This window comes from Narcine bancroftii, chromosome 1 (genome assembly GCF_036971445.1).
Source record: "Narcine bancroftii isolate sNarBan1 chromosome 1, sNarBan1.hap1, whole genome shotgun sequence".
Classification (NCBI taxonomy): domain Eukaryota; kingdom Metazoa; phylum Chordata; class Chondrichthyes; order Torpediniformes; family Narcinidae; genus Narcine; species Narcine bancroftii.
In genome coordinates, this window is record NC_091469.1 from 114563350 (window position 1) to 114588381 (window position 25032).

The window sequence follows — 25032 nt, forward strand, 5'->3', positions numbered from 1 at the left end:
ACTGGTTGACCGTTTTGAGTTTTGTGTGCCCGATGGAGATGTGGGGGGGCTGGTAGTCATGGTGGGGAGCTGGCTGATGGAGGACCTCAGTTTTCTTCAGGCTGACTTCCAGGCCAAATATTTTGGCAGTTTCCGCAAAACAGGACGTCAAGCGCTGAAGAGCTGGCTCTGAATGGGCAACTAAAGTGGCATCGTCTGCAAAGAGTAGTTTATGGACAAGTTTCTCTTGTGTCTTGGTGTGAGCTTGCCTCAGATTGAAGAGACTGCCATCCGTGCGGTACCGGATGTAAACAGCATCTTCATTGTTGAGGTCTTTCATGGCTTGGTTCAGCATCATGCTGAAGAAGATTGAAAAGAGGGTTGGTGCGAGAACGCAGCCTTGCTTCACGCCATTGTTAATGGAGAAGGGTTCAGAGAGCTCCTTGCTGTATCTGACCCGACCTTGTTGGTTTTCGTGCAGGAACTGCCTTGGTTATTGGCATTGTTAATAACTTCTGGTTGCATTATGGGAATAACCCAAGGGTAGCACAAGGTTATTGGCTGTAATGTTGCATATGCCACCTTGCAGCAGTTTGCCACAATATGTTCAGCGGATGCTTTAGATGTTTTGTAAGCCTCAGGCTCCTCTGGTCCACATTAAGGGGACCTGTGCATTGTGCATTTCTTAACTCTGTCACTGTATTATCAGACCCACTGTATTAGTTAATGTAAATGTTGTTTTCTCTTCACGCAAGCTCAAAAGTTTTCCGTGATGCCTCAGGAAAGAGTGCGAGAGGGAGGAATATCCTGTGAGGGTGTTGCGTTGTGAGTGGTACCACCTTTGAGATGAAATCTTTCAGGAATATAATTTTAAAAATCGAGGCTTATGTGGATTTAATTGAAGGGAGCTGAGGACATCTTATTCATTTGCTGCCGTATAGGTTGGTCAAGGAGGAAACCAGCCTTGCTGTTAAGTGACACCTGGAATGAACCCTTTCTGTCATAATGTACCAGACGATGGTTTACAAGTGAGAAAGTAGAATTAGTCTCAATGAATAAAACAGTCAATGATAAAAGGTCACTGAGCTGCAAAGTTTATTTGGCTTGTGGACGAAAATATTTTGAATAATTGAAACCAAGACATTGTTTGACTGCTCCGGTGAAAGTAAAAGATTTGGATGCCTGCAACTAATATTCCCAAAACCATTAACTTAATCATTTATCTCATTGCATGTATGTGGGAGATTGATGTCTGCATATTAACTGTTTTACTGGTCTTTCCTCCCCCTTTCTGAACAAAATTAGTACTTTCACTTTCTTCTGTTGGGTATCATGCTGCTTATTTTATGTTGACCAAAATAAATCTGCTTTCATATGCCTTTTTTCTTCCATCTTTTCTCCTTCTTTGATTTGCTGAGCTATCCTGGGGTCAGTGAAGAATTCCTTTGGAGAAAACATTCTTGCCCATAAATTTATCATTTTTTTTTTCCTTTGCCATCTTTTGATTCTCCCTTCACTGAACTTTTTCTCTTCATCTGTGATTCTTCTTCCTTTTCCCTCCCATCTCCCATTTGTGTACTCTTTAACTGCAGGATTCGTAACTGTGTGTGGTGTGATGTGCATGCAATGTGCGTGAGTTAACCATCAAGAGTTGAAATTAAGAGAGCAAAATATGAATTGGAAGCAATAGAATGTGTCAACTTTAGGTTATTTCTGAAATTTTAGATGTGTGATGAACATAAGAAATGAAATATTGCCTGAGCGTGCTTTGGCTGGCAAGTTGCTCCTGGGAATGACAATTCTTGAGATCCAAGCTAACAAGTATAACAGTCATTTTTGATCAATTGTTTAAAATTGGGGATGTCGCCCACAGTCAGAGATTATAAGGGGAGGTCTTCTGCTCTTTGTTGGGAAGGGAGGAGTGGGCAAGGGAGTAACAGAGGGAGCAGTCCCTACGGAAGGAGGAGAGGGGAGGATATATCTGATTGTGAGAACACGTAGCAGGTGGCGGACATGACTGAGGATATGTTGAATGTGGAGGCTGGTGGGGTGGTAGGTGAGGACAAGGGGAATCCTCTCCTTTTTGCATGTAGGGACGGAGGGGTCCAGAGCAAATACATAGGTAATGGAGGGTATGCGGGTGAGGGCCAAGTTTATAGTAGAAGAGGGGAAGCCTCACTTAGTGAAGAAAGAGAATGCTTCAAATGATCTTGCATGGAAGACCTCGTCCTGAGGCAACAGTGAAGGAGGAATTGTGAGAAAGGAATGGAATCCTTACAGAGAACTAGGTGTGAAGAGGTGTTATTGAGGTATCTTTGGGAGTTGGTGAATTTGTATAAAATGCCGGAGAGTTGGTCTCCTGAGATAGAGAAAGGGGAGAATGTTGCTGGAGGTGGACCAAGTAAATTTGAGGTCAGGGTGGAAGTTGGCACCAAAGTGAATAAAATCGATGAGCTCATCGTGGGTCCATGAGGCAGAGCCAATATACTTGTCGATGTAGCGGAGGAAGAGTTTAGGGGCCTTGCCTGTGTAGGATTGTAGCATGGATTGTTCCATGTAGCCAACAAAAAGACAGCCATTGCTGTGGTCCATGCAGGTACCTGTGGCTACCCCTTTGACTTGGAAGTAAAAAGTAAAAGTACCTTGATGAATGGCTCAAGCCTAAAATGGCAGTTATGTATTTTTACCTTTGCTACATAAAGGGCGGAGACAACGCTGGTGGAAGCGTTCTAGGAGCCGTAGGTGGTGCCGGTAGAGGACCCATGATTCGGAGCCGAACAGGAGTGTGGGTATGACAACGGCTCTGTATACGCTTATCTTTGTGAGGTTTTTCAGTTGGTTGTTTTTCCAGACTCTTTTGTGTAGTCTTCCAAAGGCGCTATTTGCCTTGGCGAGTCTGTTGTCTATCTCATTGTCGATCCTTGCATCTGATGAAATGGTGCAGCCGAGATAGGTAAACTGGTTGACCGTTTTGAGTTTTGTGTGCCCGATGGAGATGTGGGGGGGCTGGTAATCATGGTGGGGAGCTGGCTGATGGAGGACCTCAGTTTTCTTCAGGCTGACTTCCAGGCCAAACATTTTGGCAGTTTCCGCAAAGCAGGACGTCAAGCGCTGAAGAGCTGGCTCTGAATGGGCAACTAAAGCGGCATCGTCTGCAAAGAGTAGTTCACGGACAAGTTTCTCTTGTGTCTTGGTGTGAGCTTGCAGGCGCCTCAGATTGAAGAGACTGCCATCCGTGCGGTACCGGATGTAAACAGCGTCTTCATTGTTGGGGTCTTTCATGGCTTGGTTCAGCATCATGCTGAAGAAGATTGAAAAGAGGGTTGGTGCGAGAACACAGCCTTGCTTCACGCCATTGTTAATGGAGAAGGGTTCAGAGAGCTCATTGCTGTATCTGACCCGACCTTGTTGGATTTCGTGCAGTTGGATAATCCATTGGAGCGCTTACATCCCTAACGTCGAAGTACTCGAGATGGCAGAGGTCGACAGCATCGAGTCCACGCTGCTGAAGATCCAGCTGCGCTGGATGGGTCACGTCTCCAGAATGGAGGACCATCGCCTTCCCAAGATCGTGTTATATGGCGAGCTCTCCACTGGCCACCGTGACAGAGGTGCACCAAAGAAAAGGTACAAGGACTGCCTAAAGAAATCTCTTGGTGCCTGCCACATTGACCACCGCCAGTGGGCTGATATCGCCTCAAACCGTGCATCTTGGCGCCTCACAGTTTGGCGGGCAGCAACCTCCTTTGAAGAAGACCGCAGAGCCTACCTCACTGACAAAAGGCAAAGGAGGAAAAACCCAACACCCAACCCCAACCAACCAATTTTCCCCTGCAACCGCTGCAATCGTGTCTGCCTGTCCCGCATCGGACTTGTCAGCCACAAACGAGCCTGCAGCTGACGTGGATTTTTTACTCCCTCCATAAATCTTCGTCCGCGAAGCCAAGCCAAAGAAGAAAGACATAAAGGGCACTGTTTGACCTGCTGAGTTTCTCCAGCATTGTGTTTTTACAGGTATCCCCCAACTTACGATGCGGTTCCATTCCGGCACACCCATTGTAAGTTGATAAAATTGTAACTGGAGAAAGAATACCACACTTATCATTTTTTATAATTAAATGTTGAATACAGTGACTGTGAGCGTGGTTGAATCTGCATCGCTGGACGCTACTTTCATAAGATGCTCCGAACGGCCAATATTGCGTGAGAGTAGCATGCCGCAAATTGCAAGCGCGGGGACACATCAGAATTCAAAATCAAAAGTACGATTCGAACCATCATAACTTTCAGAATTCGTAAGCTGGACCATCGTAAATTGGGGACTACCTGTACTTCAACCACTATATCTACAGATTTTCGTGTGTTACTTACCTTTGACTTGGAAGCCTCATATTCTTATTTAGGAAGCTAAAATTCACTTCCATAATAGAAAAGTCAATAATGGATGATTGACCCTAACCTTTGTCATCTGGACCACCACAATGTGCACATAGTTGGCCTTTTCACACCGCAGTGTGAAATGAAGATTCTCGGGAAATTTTCCAGGGAGTCCTCCCTTGAACTTGCAGTATGAAAAAGTTGGCCCGGGAATTTTAAACGGGTCGCAGTAGGGCCTCAGCCCCGGGAAATTTGCACGGACCACCCTCTCCCTATGATGTAAAAAGGCAAATAGCCAAGCAGGGGAAGCCTTGTGATGTCAGCACTTGCATGCTGCATCATGTAGCCGATTAAAATTTATCTACCTCCTGAATCAGCGGGCTGCTTCAGCAAGTCGCGATGGCAGCACAATGCAGGATGAATGGCCATCCTCATTAACCATAATCCCTCACGCAGCTGGAACCACTCTGAGAAATACAGCTGCGTGAGGGATTATGGTAAATGAGGATGGCCATTCATCCTGCATCGTGCCACCTTCACAACATGTTGAAGCACGTCAGGGTGGAGGGAGCTATCAAGCGAGTGGGCAGGCAGGCGAGTGATGGAATTTCACAGGGACAAAGTAGGGTCACTGCTCACCTGCAGTGTGAAAACGGATAGTGACATCAGTACATGAAGAAGTAGTGTCCCTCCTGAAGACGACTAAATAGTTAACAGAAGAAGGAAGGCAAAAAAAAAACATGTTGCAGCATCAATGAATTTGGATCCTGATTCAAAACTGGTGGAAACAAATCATCAGTTTTTGCTCTTTACCTTTTAATGGCTTCAGTTTAAAGGAAGGTCAGACAGGGAGAACTGGATGTTGATGCATTCTTGTTTATGTTTGCTTCTACTTGGGGTGAATCATTATTATGGAGAATTGGGATTATTGTGCTACAGTTTTGCAACACTAGCATTCAGGATATGCAACGTTTTTACAGGGCAAAATCAGCCCGTCTGGCTTGGCAATGCTGTGGGCAAAGAGCCTGATGCACAACAGGCCCTCCTTCCTGAGGGGGCGGCACATCCATTCACCTGATGGATGTGGTAGCATGATTTTCTCAGATTTTTACTGGGGTAACCCAACTCCTCCAGACCAAATGGTTGTGGGCAGCGTTCCCTCATTTTTCAAGAGGAATTTTGATTTTATTTTCCAGAATCTGCTTAACCTTAACGAAGTTTTGAGCTTTGGCTCATACCAGCATTGATAATGGCTCTTGGATTAGGGGTTGCAAAATGTTTTTTGCTGATGTACTTTTGACATCTTGTTTATCGTCTCAGAGCAGATGATTTGTTCAAGGATCTCAATGCCAGACATCCATTGACCACATGTAACTCCAGAATGGACAGTATCCCCAAAGTTGACAGATACCTATTTATTAGTTGTAGGCAAGTTCTTTCGCTACAATTAGACTAAATTTGTGGAAGGTGATGGCAACGTTGCTCAATTTTGCCTGCCATTTTCTATCAAGGTTACATGAACTGGACGGAATTAAACACAAATGTGAAAAATAGGAGCAAGAGCAGGCCATTTGGCCTATCAAACCTGCCCCACCATTCAATAAATCATGACTGATCTGATTTCAGCTTGAGATTGTCAGTGTCCATGCATGACATCACATACAACCCTGAGATTCTTTTTCTTGCGGGTGAGGTAGAATGATCACTTACTGGTTGTGCAAAAAACACTGTACTTAATACATGCATTTAATTAATGAGGCAGCTTTTACTGTTTCCCGGTAATATTAAATGATGCATGGTGTCAAGTAAAATCTCGATAATTCCTTCCCCCCCCCCCTCACAGATCCTGCTCAACTCAGAGGTCCTCTAGCAGTTTGCTTGTGCTCAAGATTCCAGCATCTACAGCCTTTTATGTCTCTGTCACACAAATGATCTTTGATGACCAGAGTTCTTGTTGAAGATTTTAGTTTCATGAAGTGGAACGATCTATAAAAATCGCCTTCCGTGACCGGGATCTGATCTGACTATAGCATTGCGATGTCTATGAAAGGCAAATGCATTGCTGCTAATCTTGAGACATGTTTGAATCATTATTTCCATAAAATAAAAGCATTGCCCAGGACTGGGCTGTAATTTTTTTCTGTTTGGTACTGTAGGCTGTTTGTGTATCAGTGTCTGTGGTGAGGGCCACAGACATTTTTACATTTCAAAACACTGCATTGCTGTAGGAAAGACAAAGAAATTGCTTGGATTAATCATACATACACTTTCACGATGTAAGCTCAGATCACCAAGAAACATCTGTCAGATATTGGTTTTAAAGATTTAAGGTCTGCCTTAGCTGACTTCCAACTTGTTCAGATGGAAAACTGAACAGTTGCCAGTTGTCACATGTGGGGTATAAACTATTACAGACATACTCTACACACATGTGAGGATATAATTCCATTGTGAAACAAAAGGAGACAATAACTATTGGGTCTGCTGACGAGTTCCAGCACTGTTTCAGGGACAAGACCCAGCGTTTGTAAAAGAATAGTGCCATATTCCCAGGATGATTTGTGAAATGGAGGGCTCCTACAATCCTGACTGGGGTTTCTAGTAGAGGTATTCAACAGACTCGCCAAGGCAAATAGTGCCTTTGGAAGACTACACAAAAGAGTCTGGAAAAACAACCAACTGAAAAACCTCACAAAGATAAGCGTATACAGAGCCGTTGTCATACCCACACTCCTGTTCGGCTCCGAATCATGGGTCCTCTACCGGCATCACCTATGGCTCCTAGAACGCTTCCACCAGTGTTGTCTCCGCTCCAGCCTCAACATTCATTGGAGCGCTTTCATCCCTAACGTCGAAGTACTCGAGATGGCAGAGGTCGACAGCATCGAGTCCACGCTGCTGAAGATCCAGCTGCGCTGGGTGGGTCACGTCTCCAGAATGGAGGACCATCGCCTTCCCAAGATCGTGTTATATGGCAAGCTCTCCACTGGCCACCGTGACAGAGGTGCACCAAAGAAGAGGTACAAGGACTGCCTAAAGAAATCTCTTGGTGCCTGCCACATTGACCACCGCCAGTGGGCTGATATCGCCTCAAACCGTGCATCTTGGCGCCTCACAGTTTGGCGGGCAGCAACCTCCTTTGAAGAAGACCGCAGAGCCCACCTCACTGACAAAAGGCAAAGGAGGAAAAACCCAACACCCAACCCCAACCAACCAATTTTCCCCTGCAACCGCTGCAACCGTGTCTGCCTGTCCCGCATCGGACTTGTCAGCCACAAACGAGCCTGCAGCTGACGTGGACATTTACCCCCTCCATAAATCTTCGTCCGCGAAGCCAAGCCAAAGAGAGAGAAAGAAGAAAGATTGGGTTTGGGTGATGCAGTTGGAGTAGTTTATGAGATTAATTGTCGAGCATCATATATAGATGAAAGAAATCACTGTATTGGTGATGAGGGAATCAATGTTGAAGTATAAATTGTTGGAGAAACTCAGCAGGTCAAACACCGTATGTTATACAGCAAAGATAAAAATACATAAGCAACAGTTCGGGCCTGCACTTTTCATCAAGGTATGAGCAAAATGTAGGCAGATGCTTGAATAAAATCGTTGGCAGAGGGAAGAGCCCGGTCCCACAGGCAAGAGTAATAGGTGGATAAGGCAGGAAGGGCACAACAGCAAACACAGGATGGTGAGGGAGGGCTCTGTAAATGGAGACGGAAGGGGGTAGAGAGCTGGAGGAAAGGAATCAAAATTTATTGTCATGAACAAGACACCAAATTCATTGTTTTGCGGTAGCATCACAGTGCAATCATTCTTATAAACAAACTTAAAAAAATAAATCAAAGTAAGGCAGTGTCTTTGGCTCATTGATTTTTCAGGAATCTGATGGCAGCGGGGAAGAAGCTGTCCTTGTGCCATCGCGTGCTCATCTTTAGGCTCCTGTACCTTTTCCTGATGGTAACAGAGTGAAGAGGGCAAGGCTTTAGTGGTGGGGGTCCTTGAGAATAGAGGCTGTTTTCTTAAGACATTGCTTCTTGTAGATGTCCTCGATGGAGTGAAGTCTGGTGCCTGTGATGTCACAGGTTGAGTTAACAACTCTCTGGAGTTTCTTTTCTTCTTGTCCTGAGCATTGGCACCTCTGACCCAGATGGTGATGCAGCCAGCCAGAATGAGTCTTTGGTGACATACTGAATCTCCTCAAACACCTCACAAAGTATAGCCACTGGCAAGCCTTCTTTGAGGTTGCATCAATGTGGAGGCTCCAGGACAGATCCTCGAAAAAGTTGACATGCAGGAATTTGAAGTTCTTGACCCTGTCCACTACTGAAGCCTCATTGAGGACTGGATTGTGTTCTCCTGACTTCCTCCTGAAGTCCACAATCATCACCTTGGTTTTGCTAATGTGGAGTGCAATGTTGTTGGCGTGTCACCACTTAATGATATCATTGGAATTGTGCCTGGCTACAGTCATGGGTGTACAGTGAGAAGAGCAGTGGGTTAAGCAGGCATCCTTAAGGTTGCCTGTGTTGCTAGTCAAGGAAGAGAAGACATTGTTTCCAATTCGCACAGACTGTCATCTTCCGATGAAGTCATGGATCTAGTTGCAGAAGGGTGGGGTGCAGAGGCCCAGGGTTTGGAGCTTGTTGACCAGCACTGAGGGAATAATGGTGTTGAAGGCTGAGCTGTAGTCTGTGGAGAGCAGCCAATATGTATGAGTTGTTGTTTTCGAGGTGTTCCAGAGCTGAGTGGAGAGCTAGTCATATTGCATCTGCTGTGAAGCAATTGTGATGATCGGCAAATTGCAGTGGATCTAGACCTATGCATCGGTACGTATTAGTTCTGGCCATGATTAACCTCTCAATGCATTTCATCGCAGTAGATGTTTGTGCTACTGGGCGATAGGCGTTGAGGCAACTCACTCTACTCTTCTTGGGCACCAGGATGATTGATGCCCTTTTGAAGCAACGAAGAGTTGAGAATGTCGGAGAACACTCCAGCTAGTTGGTTGGCACGGATATTCAGTACCCTGCAAGTTACACCATCAGGGCCTGATGCCTTTGGATGGTTCACTCTCTTAAATAATGTCCTGACATTGGGCTCAGACAGATATCACAGGATCCTCAGCCTTTGCAGGGATTCTCATAGGCACTATTGGGTTCTTCTTCTCAAAATAGACCTAGAAGCTGTTCAGCTCATAAGGTAGTGAAGCATCATACCCATATATGGTGTTTGCCCTCCCTTTATAGGCTGTCATGGCCTGCACTCCCTGCCATAGTTGGCATGTATCTGTCTCCATCTCCAGCTTCCTTCGGAATTTACATTTTGTTTCAGAGATAGCCTTCTGCAGGTCTTACCTGGACTTCTTGTAAAGGTCTTGATCCCCGGACTAAAAAGCCCTTGTTTTCACCCTCAGCAGGTTATAGATTCTCTGATTCATCCAGATCTTCTGATTGGGGAACACCCAATGGGCGCATGGGCACATACTCGTCATGCAGGTCTTGATGAGGTCAGTGACACGTGTTGCATATTCATTCATGCCTAAGGATGAGTTCTTGTATATGGTCCAGTCCACCAATTGAAAGCAGTCTTGAAGACACTTCTCTGCTTTCCTCAATCATACTTTTGCTGTCTTCAGTCCTGGTGCTGTAGTTCTCAGTCTCTGCATGTACACCAGGCGTAGAAATACAGCCAGGAGATCAGACTTGCCAAAGTGCGGTTGTGGTATGGCCCGGTAGGCATTCTTCATGGTGGTGTAGCAGTGGTTGAGTGTGTTGGCTCCTCTGGTCTCATGTGTGTTGGTGGTAATTTGTTAGAGCCTTCTTCAGGTTAGCCTGATTGAAGCTCCCTACAATGATCATGAGGCATCAGGATGTGCTGTCTCGTTGCTGTTAATTAGAGTGTTCAGTCCTGACAGTGCCAGCCTGATGTTAGCTTGGGCAGAAAGTACTCTGTGACCACAATGATGGCAGTGAACTTCCTCAGCAGGTAGAATGGGTGGCACTTGATGTTTCAGGTCGGGGGAGCAGGACTAGGACATGACCGTTATGTTTGTGCACCACAATGAATTGATGATGACACAAACGCCACCTCCCCTGGGTTTTCCTGACACCAATGGCCAGTCATCATGGTGCAGGGTGTAGCCCACAGGCTGTAGTGCCATGTCCAAAATGCCCTCGTTTAATCATATTTCCGTGAAGCAAATCACACAGCACTCCATGATGTCTCTCTGATGTTGTAATCAGATTTGGAGTTCGTCGAGTATGTTCTCCAAGGATTGGAGCCAGGAGGACAGTAGGGTTTGGAAGACTAAGGGCCCGGTGTCTTAGCTTAACCTGTAGCCCCTCCCTGCATACAATTCCATGCAAGTGTCTCAGTCAGGTCCACAGTGCACATCCCCTGCGTTGGCAACCCAACTCACTTCCATGCAAGTTGTGACAGCAAAAAGAATGCGTGCACATTGAAGAGCATTGCCCATTCAGTCAGTTGTTTGTTGATTGAATCCCAGATAATGGGGATCTTACTGACTTAGTCCCCTGCTCTGTTCAGAATATATTCATGACTGTGTAGCAAAGTTTGGCTCCAACACCATCTATAACACAACACTACCATTGTTTACTGAATAATTGGAAATGATGAGTCAGAATGCAGGATTGTGATCAAGAATCTGGTTGGACAATGTTGTTCTCACTGTCACCAAGACCAAGGTATTATTATTGGTTTTGGAAAAAGGAGGCTGAGTGACGGAGTGTTGTGAGTGAGGAAACAGGTTTGGTAGGTCTCGAAGGCAAGGACTCGGAATACATTTTTTATATGAAGAATTTTATTTACGGAAGGCAAGTGTGTAAAATGGTAACTGATGCACCACACACACACACTCACTCACAGTTTACAGCAGCCGTGGGAAAAAAAATAGCAGACAATTAAAGAACGTGGGGAAATAGCATGGGAACAAAATAACTCAGTACAGGCACGGCCCTATGCTACAAGGGACACTAAATAAATGCTCCCAAGCCTTTTGAACAGTGCACATCTTACCAACAGTTTCTCCAGTACTCTTCCATATTTCTATGCCTGGAGTGAAGCAGAGTGGTCCAAAGCTGGTAAAAGAAAGAGAAAACAAAGAGCACATGGCACCTTTATAGTGCTGGAGGGACAAGTCCAGATATTTATAGGGAGCTTATGGCTCAGTGCCAGGATGGTTAAACCAATTGCAACAGCCACTGGCCCAAGACCAAGTACAGGCAGGCTGGAGAGTGCAGTCCAGGTAATTTACATGGAACCCAACAGCAAGATGTGCACTAATGGGTGGGGTGGAACCAAACCTTGATTAGCAGCTGGTGTGTCCTCTGACGAGGTAGGGGTCAGTGCTGTCACATGACAGACACAACCTTTCCCAATATACAGAGGAATCTTGCATTGATGGAATGGAGATGGAGAGGGTGACTATCTTTAAGTTCCTTAGAGTCAATATTTCAGAGGACAACCATAAAGAAGACACACTAACACCTATAATTTCTAAGAGGTCTCAGGAGATTTGGCATTTCATTGAATACTCCATCAAACTCCAACAGGTCTATAGTTTGCATCATGGACTGGTTTGGCAATTTGAGTGCTCAGAAAAAAAAGACTTATCAAAGGTAGAAAACCCAACCAGGTCCATCCATGGAAGGCCAACATGTGAAGCCAATCAACATCATAAAGGGCCCTCATCACCTTGGTCACACCTCTTCTCACTGCTACCTTCAGGCAGAAGGTACAGAAGCCTGAAGACCAGCACCTCTCGGTTTGAGAACAGTTTTTTTCAACACTTAACAGGATCTTGAACCTCGCCTTATTACACTAATCATGAACTATTCCTAGACCACAGAGGACTCTCTGCTCAATTGTAACACCATGTTTTCTTGCCCTATGGTAACTGTGAATATTTATGATCAATCATCTGTATTTGTTATCTCTTTTCATTTTATTGAACACATTCCATCATAGTTATTTTTTTCATGAATTACCTGTTCAGCTGCAGCAAGTAAGAATATTGGAGCATACGCACATTATCTCATTATCAATAATGGGCAAATTGGTTGGCATGGACAGATTGAGCTAGAGGTCTTGTTTTCATGCCATATATGGTGCCCTCCATAATGTTTGGGACAAGGACAATTTTTCCTTTATTTCCCCGTGTTTTACTGTTTTCAGTTTGTTATCAAGCAGTTCACATGTGATTAAGGTACACATTCCAGATTTTATTAAAGGTTATTTCTATAAATTTTGGTTTGACCATATAGAAATTAAAGCACTTTTTATACATAGTTCCCCCATTTCAGGGCACCATTATGTTTTGGACATTTGGCTTCACAGGTGTTGGTGATTATACTGGTATGTTTAATTGCTTCATTAGTGCAGGTAGAAGAGAGTTAGGTTTGCCCCTAAGCTTGTGATCACCTTTGTATTCGGTCGATGTCATTTTTCAACATGAGAACCAGAGTTGTGCCAATGAAGCCATTATGGGACTGAAAATTAAGAATGCAGACAGTCTCCGGGTTACGAATGTCTGGGTTACAAACAATTCATACTTACGAAAGACTGTTCTCCAATTTGCTCGTGCACACAGTTGTGCTCCAATTGGCATCATACCCCAATTTGTGCAAAATCCGCGTAATGTTACCTCACGAGCGCTAAATAAGAATCATAAGTACCTGTTCTGCCTTGCGTACAAATTCGACTTATGGACCAACCCAGGTAACGGAATCCATTTGTAACCTGGGGAATGCCTGTAATACACTAAGAGATATTACACAAACCTTAGGATTGCCAAAATCAACTCAGTGGGACATCATTTAGCATACTGGTGAGCTCAGTAATCGCAAATCACTGGTAGACAACGAAGACCTCCACTGCTGATAGAAGAATACTCATTATATTGAAGAAAAAAACCCCAAGTACCTGTCCGACAGATCAGAAACTCTTCAGGGTGCAGGTATGGATGTGTCAATAACTATTGTCCACAGAAGACTTTATGAATAGAAATACAGAGGCAACGGTGCAAGATGCAAACCACTAGTTAGTCACAGAAACAGGATGGCTCAATTACAGTTTGCCAAGAAGTATTTAAAAGAGCCTGCAAAATTCTGGAAAAATATCTCATGAGCGGATGAAGCCAAGATTAACCTGTATTAGAGTGGAGGCAAGAGCAAAGAGTGGAGGCGTTAATATCCCAAGATCTAAAGCATCTGTGAAACATGGTAATGGGGGTGTTATTGTCTGGACATGTATGGCTGCCACGGGTACTGGCATACTTACCTTCATTGATGATGTAACTGCCAATGCCAGTAGCAGAATTAATTCTGAGGTGCATAGAAACATCTGTTCAGGTTTGAGCAAATGCCTCCTAACTCATTGTCTTGCTGTAGGATGAAGCACTGTCCAATAATCCCAAATGTACTGCGAAAGCAAAAAAAGGAGTTTTTCAAAACTAAAAAAAACTGCAAAATTCTTGAACGTCCAAGTCAGTCACCCAATTGAAGTCCAAATGAGCATAGCTTCTATATGGTGAAGAGAAAACATCAGGAAACAAGCCCCCAGAACAAGCAGGAGCTGAAGATGACTGCAGTAGAGTCCTGGCAGAGCATTACCAAGCAAGATATTCAACATCTGGTGATGTCTATGAATCATAGAATTTAAGCAGTCATTGGATGCAAGGGAGATGCAACAACATTGCTATGCCCAAATATGGTGCCCTGAAATGAGGGAACTATGTATAAAATGTGCTTTTATTTCTACATGGTCAAACCAAAATGTATGCACTTACTGTAATGGAGTATAAATATTGGGAGGAATTTGGTAAAATTAGAGTAGGTTACATACATTCACACATTTTAAAACAGATCTTATTTGAAAGACTGAAGAATTCATATTCAGTAACATTGCAGGATTTTTGGAGACTTTTATGCACAGTTCACAAGTGGGTGCTAATTGAAATGACGTCATGAAATGAATAGACCATTGTTTGGAATTGGAGACTGGCTGGATGGTTGGATAACTACAAGGCTTCTGACCTTTTTGCAAAGTGCTCTCAGAAGGGTCACTCCTGGGTTTGGTTTACCTAAAACAACAGCTTGACCAGGGGGGAGAACTCCTGTGGTTTGCTGAAGAAGGTGGGGGTTTTTGAAAGTGAGAGAGTCACATGGGCTTTCTGACAGTCTCAGTTGGAGAGAGAGAGAGAAGACTAGTACAACCAGTTCTCTCAGCTAGTGTGTGTGACACTGAAAGTAGCTGGATAGTGCAAGCCAGGAATCTGGTTTGAAACAGAAAGCTCCAGAGAGGCGGATGGCTAGAAGTGCTATCTGTCTGATATTTCTCTTGGAATAAGGGGAACAGGAAGGAACTCTGTGATGGCCTGAAAGAAAGAGGTTATCATCTGGAGAATCCTGATGGGGCAAGTTTCATAATTGAGACATTGAGGTGACTAATGGTGGAACCTTATAACCATATAACCACTTACAGCACAGAACAGGCCAGTTTGGCCCTACTAGTCCATGCCGTAACAAATTCCCACCCTCCTAGTCCCACTGACCAGCACCCGGTCCATACCCCTCCAGTCCTCTCCTCTCCATTTAACTATCCAGTCTATCCTTAAATGAAACCAATGATTCCACCTTGACCACGTCTGCCGGAAGCTCATTCCACATCCCTACCACCCTTTGTGTAAAATTTCCCCTCATGTTCCCCTTATAATTTTCCCCCTTCAATCTTAAACCATGCCCTCTAGTTTGAATCGCCCCCACTCTTAATTGAAAAAGCCTATCCACATTTACTCTCTGTCCCTTTTAAAATCTTAAACACCTCTATCAAGTCCCCTCTCAATCTTCTACACTCCAGAGAAAAAAGTCCCAGTCTGCACAACCTTTCCCTGTAACTCAAAGCTTGAAATCCTATCAACATACTCGTGAACCTTCTCTGCACTCTCTCTATTTTGTTTATATCTTTCCTATAATTTGGTGACCAAAACTGTACACAGTACTCCAGATTTGACCTCACCAATGCCTTGTACAATTTCATCATAACCTCCCTACTCTTGAATTCAATACTCCGACTTATGAACGCCAACATTCCAAATGCCTTCTTCACCACACCATCTACCTGAGTATCAGCCTTGAGGGTACTATTTGCCATCACTCCTAAATCCCTTTGTTGCTCTGCACATCTCAATAGCCTACCATTTAATGCATATGACCTATTTAGATTTGCTTTTCCAAAATGTAACACCTCACACTTATCTGTATTAAATTCCATCAGCCATTTCTCAGCCCACACCTCCAGCCTTCCTAAATCACCTTTTAATCTACAGTAATCTTCCTCACTGATCACAACATCATCCGCAAACTTGCTTATCCAATTCTCCACCCCTACTTCCAGATCGTTAATATATATAACAAACAATAGTAGACCCAGGACCGATCCCTGAGGAACTCCACTAGTCACCGGTCTCCAATTGGACAAACAATTTTCTACCACTACTTTCTGACACCTCCCATCCAACCATTGCTGAATCCATTTCACTACCTCCTTATTTATACCTAATGCCTCCACTTTTTATCCTAATCTCCTGTGTGGAAATCCTGGAACAACAAATCTCTCTCTGCAAACCCTACAAGAATCTTCTTGAGTAGTAAACATTTACCTTCAAGCACCAAAGCTTGGTGAACTTTATACATGTTAAATTCTGTGCACAGTATAAGAATTTCCTACAACCAGAGAACTTGGAAGAAGGAGAAGTGAGATTGAACTGTGAACCAAAGAACTTTTCTTAAATTTACACACACATTACATACATGTGCACTTAGAATTAGAAGGGGTTTAATTTGGGTTAGTTAAGTATACAGATAAGTTAAAGTTTGATTCTGTTTTCATGTTAAAAGTAAATGAAAAACAACTTTTGTTTAAGTAACTACTTGTCTTGGTGAATGTCAATTGCTGCTGGGTTTTGGGGTCCTTTGGGCTCGTAACCGTACCCATTAATAAAATCTGGAATGAGCACTTTAATCGCATTTGAATTGCTTGATTTTGTTACATCATAGACCAGCAGCAATAGAAAATCACCAAGGCAGTCTAATTGTTTTTCTTTTAAAATAATATATTTATTAGTAACTACTAGTAATATAGCACATTAGTTAAATTAACCCCAACTATGCATAAATATACATATGTGTGGGATCCCAACCATTACAGCTTAGGCACAATTCTGGAAAGTCATTCTAAAGTTTAGTCTTAGAAATCCTGTCGAAACACAGACTTTTAAACTTGTGCCCAGAAGTAATAACAAAGGAGGTGACAGAGACTGAGTGACTGTACTGCTGAAAACTCACGAATCCTTGTCGAGTTTCTTGCTGAGAGATATCCTTTTGGACGAATGGTTATCACAACTCTCTTTTTCCTTGCCTAGGGGCAAACAAAATGAGTGACCTCAGCAACCCAGGTATGGGTCAATGAAAATGACCATTGCAATGATCATGATCCGAATCTGCTTCCTTTACCCAGGTACAGGTCAATCAAAGTGACCTTTTCTTTGCCCATGGTGTAGTTCAATAATTCCCCTGACAGGGAGGATCATCCGAATTGTCCATTTCACACTGTGTCACTCCACCTCATGTGTTCATGATATAGCTGCTGATCAATAATGAATGCTGCTTCTTTCTTGACTGTTGCCACCTATGCCCCTAGATAAAGCAGCACATGTTCTTTTTCTTCAAACGTGAGTTCGTAATAATTGCAAATGTTAAACTGTGCAGCACAGAGGCAAATAAAGGGGGGGGAAAGTGGCTTTGTTCCAAACATTATGGAGGGCACTGTAGCTCTGAGACTCATGAGACAATGTTCTAGTGAGTGACATATTTGTTCTTCGTTTACATTTGACTCCTCTTTTACATGTAATAAGTGATCTCTCATCTATCTGCAACCTTGCTATTTTCCCTATTGAACCTCACCTGCAAATTGTTTGTTCCTCTGTTAATTTGTTGAAGTGTTTCTCCTTGAAATTTGATCCAAAAATTTAAAAATTGTCATGATGATTCAAAGGTGAATAGTGGATCCACTAAAACTGCCCCTACTCAGAACCAGAGAGATTCACTAAAACTGCCCTACTCAGAACCAGAGAGATTCACTAAAACTTCCCCTACTCTGAACCAGAGAGATTCACTAAAACTTCCCCTACTCAGAACCAGAGAGATCTACTAAAACTGCCTAGTCAGAAGCAGAGAAATCTACTAAAACTGCCCTACTCAGAACCAGAGAGATCCACTAAAACTGCCCTACTCAGAACCAGAGAGATCCACTAAAACTGCCCTACTCAGAACCAGAGAGATCCACTAAAACTTCCCTACTCAGAACCAGAGAGATCCACTAAAACTGCCCTACTCAGAACCAGAGAGATCTACTAAAACTGCCTAGTCAGAAGCAGAGAAATCTACTAAAACTGCCCTACTCAGAACCAGAGAGATCCACTAAAACTGCCCTACTCAGAACCAGAGAGATCCACTAAAACTGCCCTACTCAGATCCAGAGAGATCTACTAAAACTGCCCTACTCAGAACCAGAGAGATCCACTAAAACTGCCCGACTCAGAACCAGAGAGATCCACTAAAACCCCTATTCAGAACCAGAGAGATCCACTAAAACTTTCCCTACTCAGAACCAGAGAGATCTACTAAAACTGCCTAGTCAGAAGCAGAGAAATCTACTAAAACTGCCCTACTCAGAACCAGAGAGATCCACTAAAACTGCCCTACTCAGAACCAGAAAGATCCACTAAAACTGCCCTACTCAGAACCAGAGAGATCCACTAAAACTTCCCTACTCAGAACCAGCGAGATCCACTAAAACTTCCCTACTCAGAACCAGAGAGATCCACTAAAACTTCCCCTACTCAGAACCAGAGAGATCCACTAAAACGTCCCTACTCAGAACCAGAGAGATCCACTAAAACTGCCCTACTCAGAACCAGAGAGATCCACTAATACTGCCCTACTAAGAACCAGAGAGATCCACTAAAAGTTCCCTACTCAGAACCAGAGAGATCCACTAAAACTGCCCTACTCAGAACCAGAGAGATCCACTAAAACTTCCCCTACTCAGAACCAGAGAGATCCACTAAAACTGCCCTACTCAGAACCAGAGAGATTCACTAAAACTTTCCCTACTCAGAACCAGAGAGATCTACTAAAACTGCCTAGTCAGAAGCAGAGAGATCCACTAAAACTGCCCTAATCAGAACCAGAGAGATCCACTAAAACTTCCCTACTCAGAACAAGAGAGATCCACTAAAACGTCCCTACTCAGAACCAGAGAGATCCACTAAAACCTCCCTACTCAGAACCAGAGAGATCCACTAAAACTGCCCTACTCAGAACCAGAGAGATCCACTAAAACTTTCCCTACTTAGAACCAGAGAGATCCACTAAAACTTCCCTACTCAGAACCAGAGAGATCCTCTAAAACTGCCCTACTCAGAACCAGAGAGATCCACTAAAACTTTCCCTACTCAGAACCAGAGAGATCCACTAAAACTTCCCCACTCATAACCAGAGAGATCCACTAAAACTTTCCCTACTCAGAACCAGAGAGATCCACTAAAACTTCACCTACTCAGAACCAGAGAGATCCACTAAAACTTCCCTACTCTGAACCAGAGAGATCCACTAAAACTGCCCAACTCAGAACCAGAGAGATCCACTAAAACTGCCCTACTCAGAACCAGATGCCCAGAGTCCTCATTGTGATATAATCACCTTCTGCTCTAATTTGTTGGAAGTGCACAATGTTTTGTCTAAACTAAAAGATGACTAAACTTGTGTGTTGGTAATTGCCAGTATGTTTGCTTCAACATAATTGTGATTTACATTTTTTGCCCTAATAATTAGAGTACCAGTATTGAAGCAGAATGCTCGAGATTTGAAACAATATACCCCGGAAATAATCAGCCGGTCATGAAGCAAGAAATAGAGAACATTTAGGGTCAATGACTTTTCATCAGAAGTGGAAAATTAAGGAAACAACCTTGGTGCAGAGAGGGGCAGGAGTGGAGAATGCAGATGGAGATTGACTGAAAGTTCCAACAAAATAATCCCAATGCCAAGCAGAGGGGTGAGGTATAACCAAAGGAATGAACATCTTCAGCAGACAGGATTTCAAGAAGCAAAGCGTTTGAATGGCTAACATATGGTCTTGATCAATGGTTCTTAACCTTTTTCTTTCCACTCACATACCACTTTAAGTATTCCCTATGCCATAGGTACTCTGTGATTAGTAAGGGGTTGCTTAAGGTGATAAGTGGGTGGAAAGAAAATGTTTGAATACAATTGTTTTAATTGTACCTAACTGACTCGTTATGTGCACAGTTTCATAACTCCAAAGGAAATGAGCCAATGACAATTTTTCTCAAGCAAAATATTTTAGTAACAATTGAAAGTTGCATAAACCCTACAAAAAAATTAAATTTTCATCCATGCATGAAATTTCTTTAAAAAAATTAAAGAACTAATGTTCAAATGTTCATAAGCCAATTTAAATTTAATGACTCTTTTGTTCCTGTTTATTGCTTAAGAGTTTTTCAAAACGTGGCACTTTGTTGTTGATAATAATCCGCACGTCTGCCTGTGCACCCAAGCGATTTCTAGATTTTGTCTCGATTGACAAAAGGGTCCTAAATCCAGACTCGCATCAGTATGTCATAGCGAATGTGGATGAGCACAGTTAATGTTTTTTCACAAAGTCTTGGTAACACGTCCATTGCCGATCACCAATATTGTTCCAAAGTTTTGATTTCAAACTGCATTTCAAGAACACAATTTGTGCGCAGTTCAATAAGATCTTCCTTCAGCTCTTCATCATCCGACATATTATCCAAATTGAAGGAGTATGAATTTATAAATAAAACTGAAATGTTATCTCGCACCCCCTGGAATGCTATCACGCACCCCCTGGAATGCTATCTCGAATCCCCTGGAATGCTATCGAGCACTCCCTGGAATGCTATCGAGCACCTCCGGGAATGCTATCTCGCACTCCCTGAAATGCTATCTCGCACCCCCTGGAATGCTATCTCGGTTGCATCCCCTGGAATGCTATCGAGCACCCCCTGGAATGCTATCTGAGCACCCCCTGGAATGCTATCTGAGCACTCCCTGGAATGCTATCTCGCACCTCCTGGAATGCTATCTCGCACCCCCTGGAGTGCTATCTGAGCACCCCCTGGAAAGCTATCTCGCACCCCCTGGAATGCTATCTGAGCACCCCCTGGTTGGAAAATCCTGCTATATATTGAAGATGGTGATCCTTACAGACTAGATGTTGCCTAGTTTGCAGAATCCATAGGAATAAAATGGCATAGAATTTTGTGTATTGTGACGAAACAAATTAATGGCATGCTCATTTGGAAATCGTCTGGATTGAGGCTGGAATTTTATTGGCCTGCGTGGAGATAAACCAGACATTGCATATGCTTTTACCACAGGCCACTGGAAAACTGTGATTGAAGCAGAAGATCCATTTATAACTATGGGATGTCTCCAAAACTTATAGAAACCTAATAAAAAGGGAAACTAAAAACAGGAAGATTGTTACAGTACCCCTTTGTTCCTAAAACCCTGCGTAACATGGAGAGTGTGAATACATTAAAACATGAAAGGATTTAATTATAGATTACATTTCTGTCTTCGGAGATACTTGTACATTTTCTGTTGATGTGAATTAAAATCTGGTAGAAATGTTTGTGGATGTTCAGCATAGAATTATTACAAAATAGCAGGAGCAAACAACATCTAACTGATTGGAATCCTTCATTTTTGGGACTGAATTATATAAAATCACTTTTGTTTTTTGCTGGTAATAACTTCTTTTGTTCTTTATGCTTTCTGTTCAAAGGAAAAACATTTCAAGTCACATTCCGAAATGTGACTTGAAGCATTACCATAGTTATAAACTAATAAACAAGCTGCATGGTTAGTGTAGCGGTTAGTGCAAAACTGTTAGAGCAAAAGCGATGGGGACTGGGCTTCATACCCCATGTTGCAAGGAATTTGTACGTTCTCCCCATGACTGCGTGGGTTTCCTCCAAATGCACAGGTTTCCCTCCACCCTTCAAAATATACCAGGGGTTGGAGGTCAATTAGGTTTATTGGGCGGCTTGGGCTTCCACACACCTCCTCCCCCCCCCCACCCACCAAGTTATTGTAATCACGTGCCAAGACCAGCTTTTAATAAAAATAAGAATTAAATTTTGTAGGCAATAGAAAGTTTAAATGGAGCTTCACGGCTTGTAGATATCCCAAAAATGCTTGATAATCAATAGATTTTTCAAGCATGTCACTATTGGCATGTTGCAGAGAAAAGTAACATGGAAGCAATCCCTTCCGATTGCCAAGCACACATTTATATTAATCCTGCACCAATTTTATCCTCCTCACATTCCCATCAACTCCACTTAGATTCTACTGTTCACCCACACATTTGGGGCAATTTGTAACGGCCGATTAACCTACCAAGCTGCATGTTTTAGGATTGGAAGAAAAACTACCATGGTCACAAGAAGAATGTGAAAACTTCGTAAAGACAGCTCCGGAGGTCAGGATTGAACTTGTGAACCAGCAGGTCTACCAGTTATGCCACTGTGCCACCATGATAGTAGGCAAGCTTCTGGCTGACTGACCCTATGATTCAGATGTTAGCCAAGTTACTTGAAAAATTACTTGCAAATAATGATTTATTAACTTATCTCCAGTAGAGGTAAATCATTTGAGTCACATACAGAAATTCCCAGTGCAGTATAATTGCAGCCAGAAAGCATCCATAGAGAATTGGGGTTGCTCGTCACCTGAGAATTGTACTGACATCACACATTTATATTCTACTTGTAAACCTTTAAATTGTCAAAATATGTGTTGTCTTGCTCTTTTAAACATCACTGCAATACTATATCCTTGGGTTCAACAATATTAATACAAAATACAACAGGAATCAAGTGAATGACTACTCAGCATCACATGAAATGCCAAATTTTCAGAGAAAGTTGTTGCTGATCTATCTACAACTGAACTGCCCTTATGTATAAACATAAACAGAACATATAACGTTACAGCACAGTACAGGCCCTTTGGCCCAAGATGTTGTGCTGACCTATATTTATCTACCAAAGAAAAACTAAACCATCCCTACTTCATAACCCTCTATTTTTCTTTCATCCATGTGCCTGTCTAAATCCCCTTTTACACAACCTCTTCAAGGTGGGGATATTGAACCATGCCGGTCTATGTAAAAGGTATGAACATGGAATCGGAGGCTCTTTTTAATCCTGCATTTAAGCCGGCAGCGGAGGTAGCCACAGCACCGAATCACATTATACCGACATTTTGTTCAGTGTAAAAAAAACAAAGCCGGCTTAATGATGGGTCTTCTTTATAGCAGTATTGAGGGATCTCTGTGTATCTGTAAAAAGAGCTTAAAAAAAACCCGATGTCTCCCTTAAACCTTCCTTCCTACACTTTGTGCAGATGTCCTCTGATGTTTGCTACTCCCACCCTGGGAAAAAGGTGCTGCGTGTCTACCTTATCTATGCCTCTCATAATCTTGTTGACCTCCATTAAGACGCCTCTCTTATTTCTTCACTAAAGAAAATAACCTTAGCTCTGCTAACCTTGCCTCATAAGACATATTTTCCAGTCCAGGCAACATCCAGGGAAATCTCTTCTGCACCCTCTCCATAGCTTCTACGTATTTCCTATAATGACGTGACTAGAACTGAACGCAATATTCTAAATGTGGTCTCACCAGACATTTGTAGAGCTGCAAATGAACTCACAATTCTTGAGCTCAATCCCTCGATTAAGGAAGCTCAACGTTACTATAGGCTTTAACTAAGCATAGAAGATTACAGCACAGAAACAAACTCCTTTGGCCCTTCTCATCTGTGCTGAACCATTTTTTTTTTGCCTAGTCCAACTGACCTGCACCCATTTCATAGCCCTCCATACCATTCCCATCCATGTACCTATCCATATTCTTCTTAAATGTTAAAATTGAGCCCACATTCGTCATTTCAGCTGGCAGACCATTCCATACTCCATCACTCTCTGTTGGAAAAAATTCCCCCTGAACCTTTCCTCTTTCACTCTTAACCCATGTCCTGTGCTTTGTATCTCAACTACCCTTAGTGGAAAAAACCTAACTACATTTACTCTGTCTATCCCCCTAATAATTTTAAATACCTCTAACAAATCTCCCTTCATTCTTCTATGCTCCAGGAAATGAAGTCCTAACCTGTTTAACCTTTCCATGTATCATACTAGTAAAGTTTCTCTTAACTCTATCTTATTAATATCTTTCCTATAGTTAGGTGACCAAATCTGCACAAAATACTCCACATTTGGCCTTACCAATGTCTTATACAACTTTACCATAAAATCCCAACTCCTATTCTCTATACTTTGATTTATGAAGGCCAATATGCCAAAAGCTCTCTTTACAACCCTATCCACCTGTGACACCACTTTCAAGGAATTATGTACAGGTACATATTTTATGGTGCCCTTATTTCAGGTATATTAATGTAGGTATTGTTAAGAGCCCAGAGGACTCCAAAATCCAGAAGCAATAGATATTCACCAAGACAAATGGTTACTTAAACAAAAGTTGCTTTTAATTTTCTTTAAACAAAATAACTTATTACTATTAACTTAACCCTCTTCTAATTCTCAGCGTACATGTATGTAATGTGTGTATGTTCAGAAAAGTTCTCTGTTTCACTATTCAATCATTCACTTTTCACTTCTCCAAGTTAACTGGTATCAGGCAATTCTCATACTGTGCACAGATTTCAACATTTATAATTTCCACCAGGCTCTGGTACGTAAATTTAAACGGTTACCACTCAGGAAGGTTCTTGTTGGTTTCAGAAAGAGATATGTTGTTTGTTGGACACACACAAACTAATTTTCTCCAATCAGTCATTTCAGTGTCTTGCCGAAGAAACTTGCCCCATCATGGCTTTTCCAAATGATAACCTCTTCTTCCAACAGAGTTCCTCTTGTTTCCCATATTTCAGGAGAAACACTCGAGCCAGCCATTTCCTCTTGTAATGACCACAAGGGTTTTGAACAGGCTGAGCTCAGAACGCACAACCTGTCTTCAAAATGGGTTTTTTCAACAAGCCTGGCAGCTTGCCATTTTGAAGCCTCCATTGCTGCTGTAGAACTGACCTCTCTTTCTTTCTCTCTCTCTCTCTCTCTTTCTCTCTCTAAAAGAGAAATCACCTGTTTGTTTTTTTCCTCTCTCTGCTTGTAAAAACCATATGATTTCTTACAGGGCTCCAAACCCAATCTTTGAAAGATCTTATCAGTATCTGAGCCTGGACATGGTCAACATTATGTTTCATTTGCACCTCCTTTTGAAGTCCTTTCGAAAGCAGTTCCATTGTCTCTGCAAAGTCACTGGTGACACAACGTCTAGCTTCAGCAAAGCTCTTGCATTTTAAATGAAATGACTTTTGTGAAGTGTTACTCTGTTTGCGAAGTGTAACCTAAACTAAACCCATACAATCTATTTCTTTTAAAGACATATTTTACTCATAACTATTCTAACGTATCTCATAACAGCCATCTTCAGCTCCTGCTTGTTTTGGGGGCATGTCCC

The 25032-nt window shown here is 42.7% G+C and overlaps 1 protein-coding gene and 1 long non-coding RNA gene across 2 annotated transcripts in view; both read left to right on the top strand.

Moving 5' to 3' along the window:
* atg10 (ATG10 autophagy related 10 homolog (S. cerevisiae)) overlaps nucleotides 1–25032 on the top strand; it is a 218221-nt gene that overhangs the window by 92621 nt on the left and 100568 nt on the right. Inside the window, exon 5 of the mRNA XM_069936411.1 lies at nucleotides 9770–9862. Coding sequence (XP_069792512.1) covers nucleotides 9770–9862 — 93 coding nt within the window. The remainder of the gene's footprint in view (nucleotides 1–9769; nucleotides 9863–25032) is intronic.
* On the top strand, nucleotides 10987–12300 carry LOC138762901 (uncharacterized). Its single transcript, XR_011357233.1, has 2 exons — nucleotides 10987–11189; nucleotides 11928–12300. It is a non-coding gene; the product is annotated as an uncharacterized lncRNA (long non-coding RNA).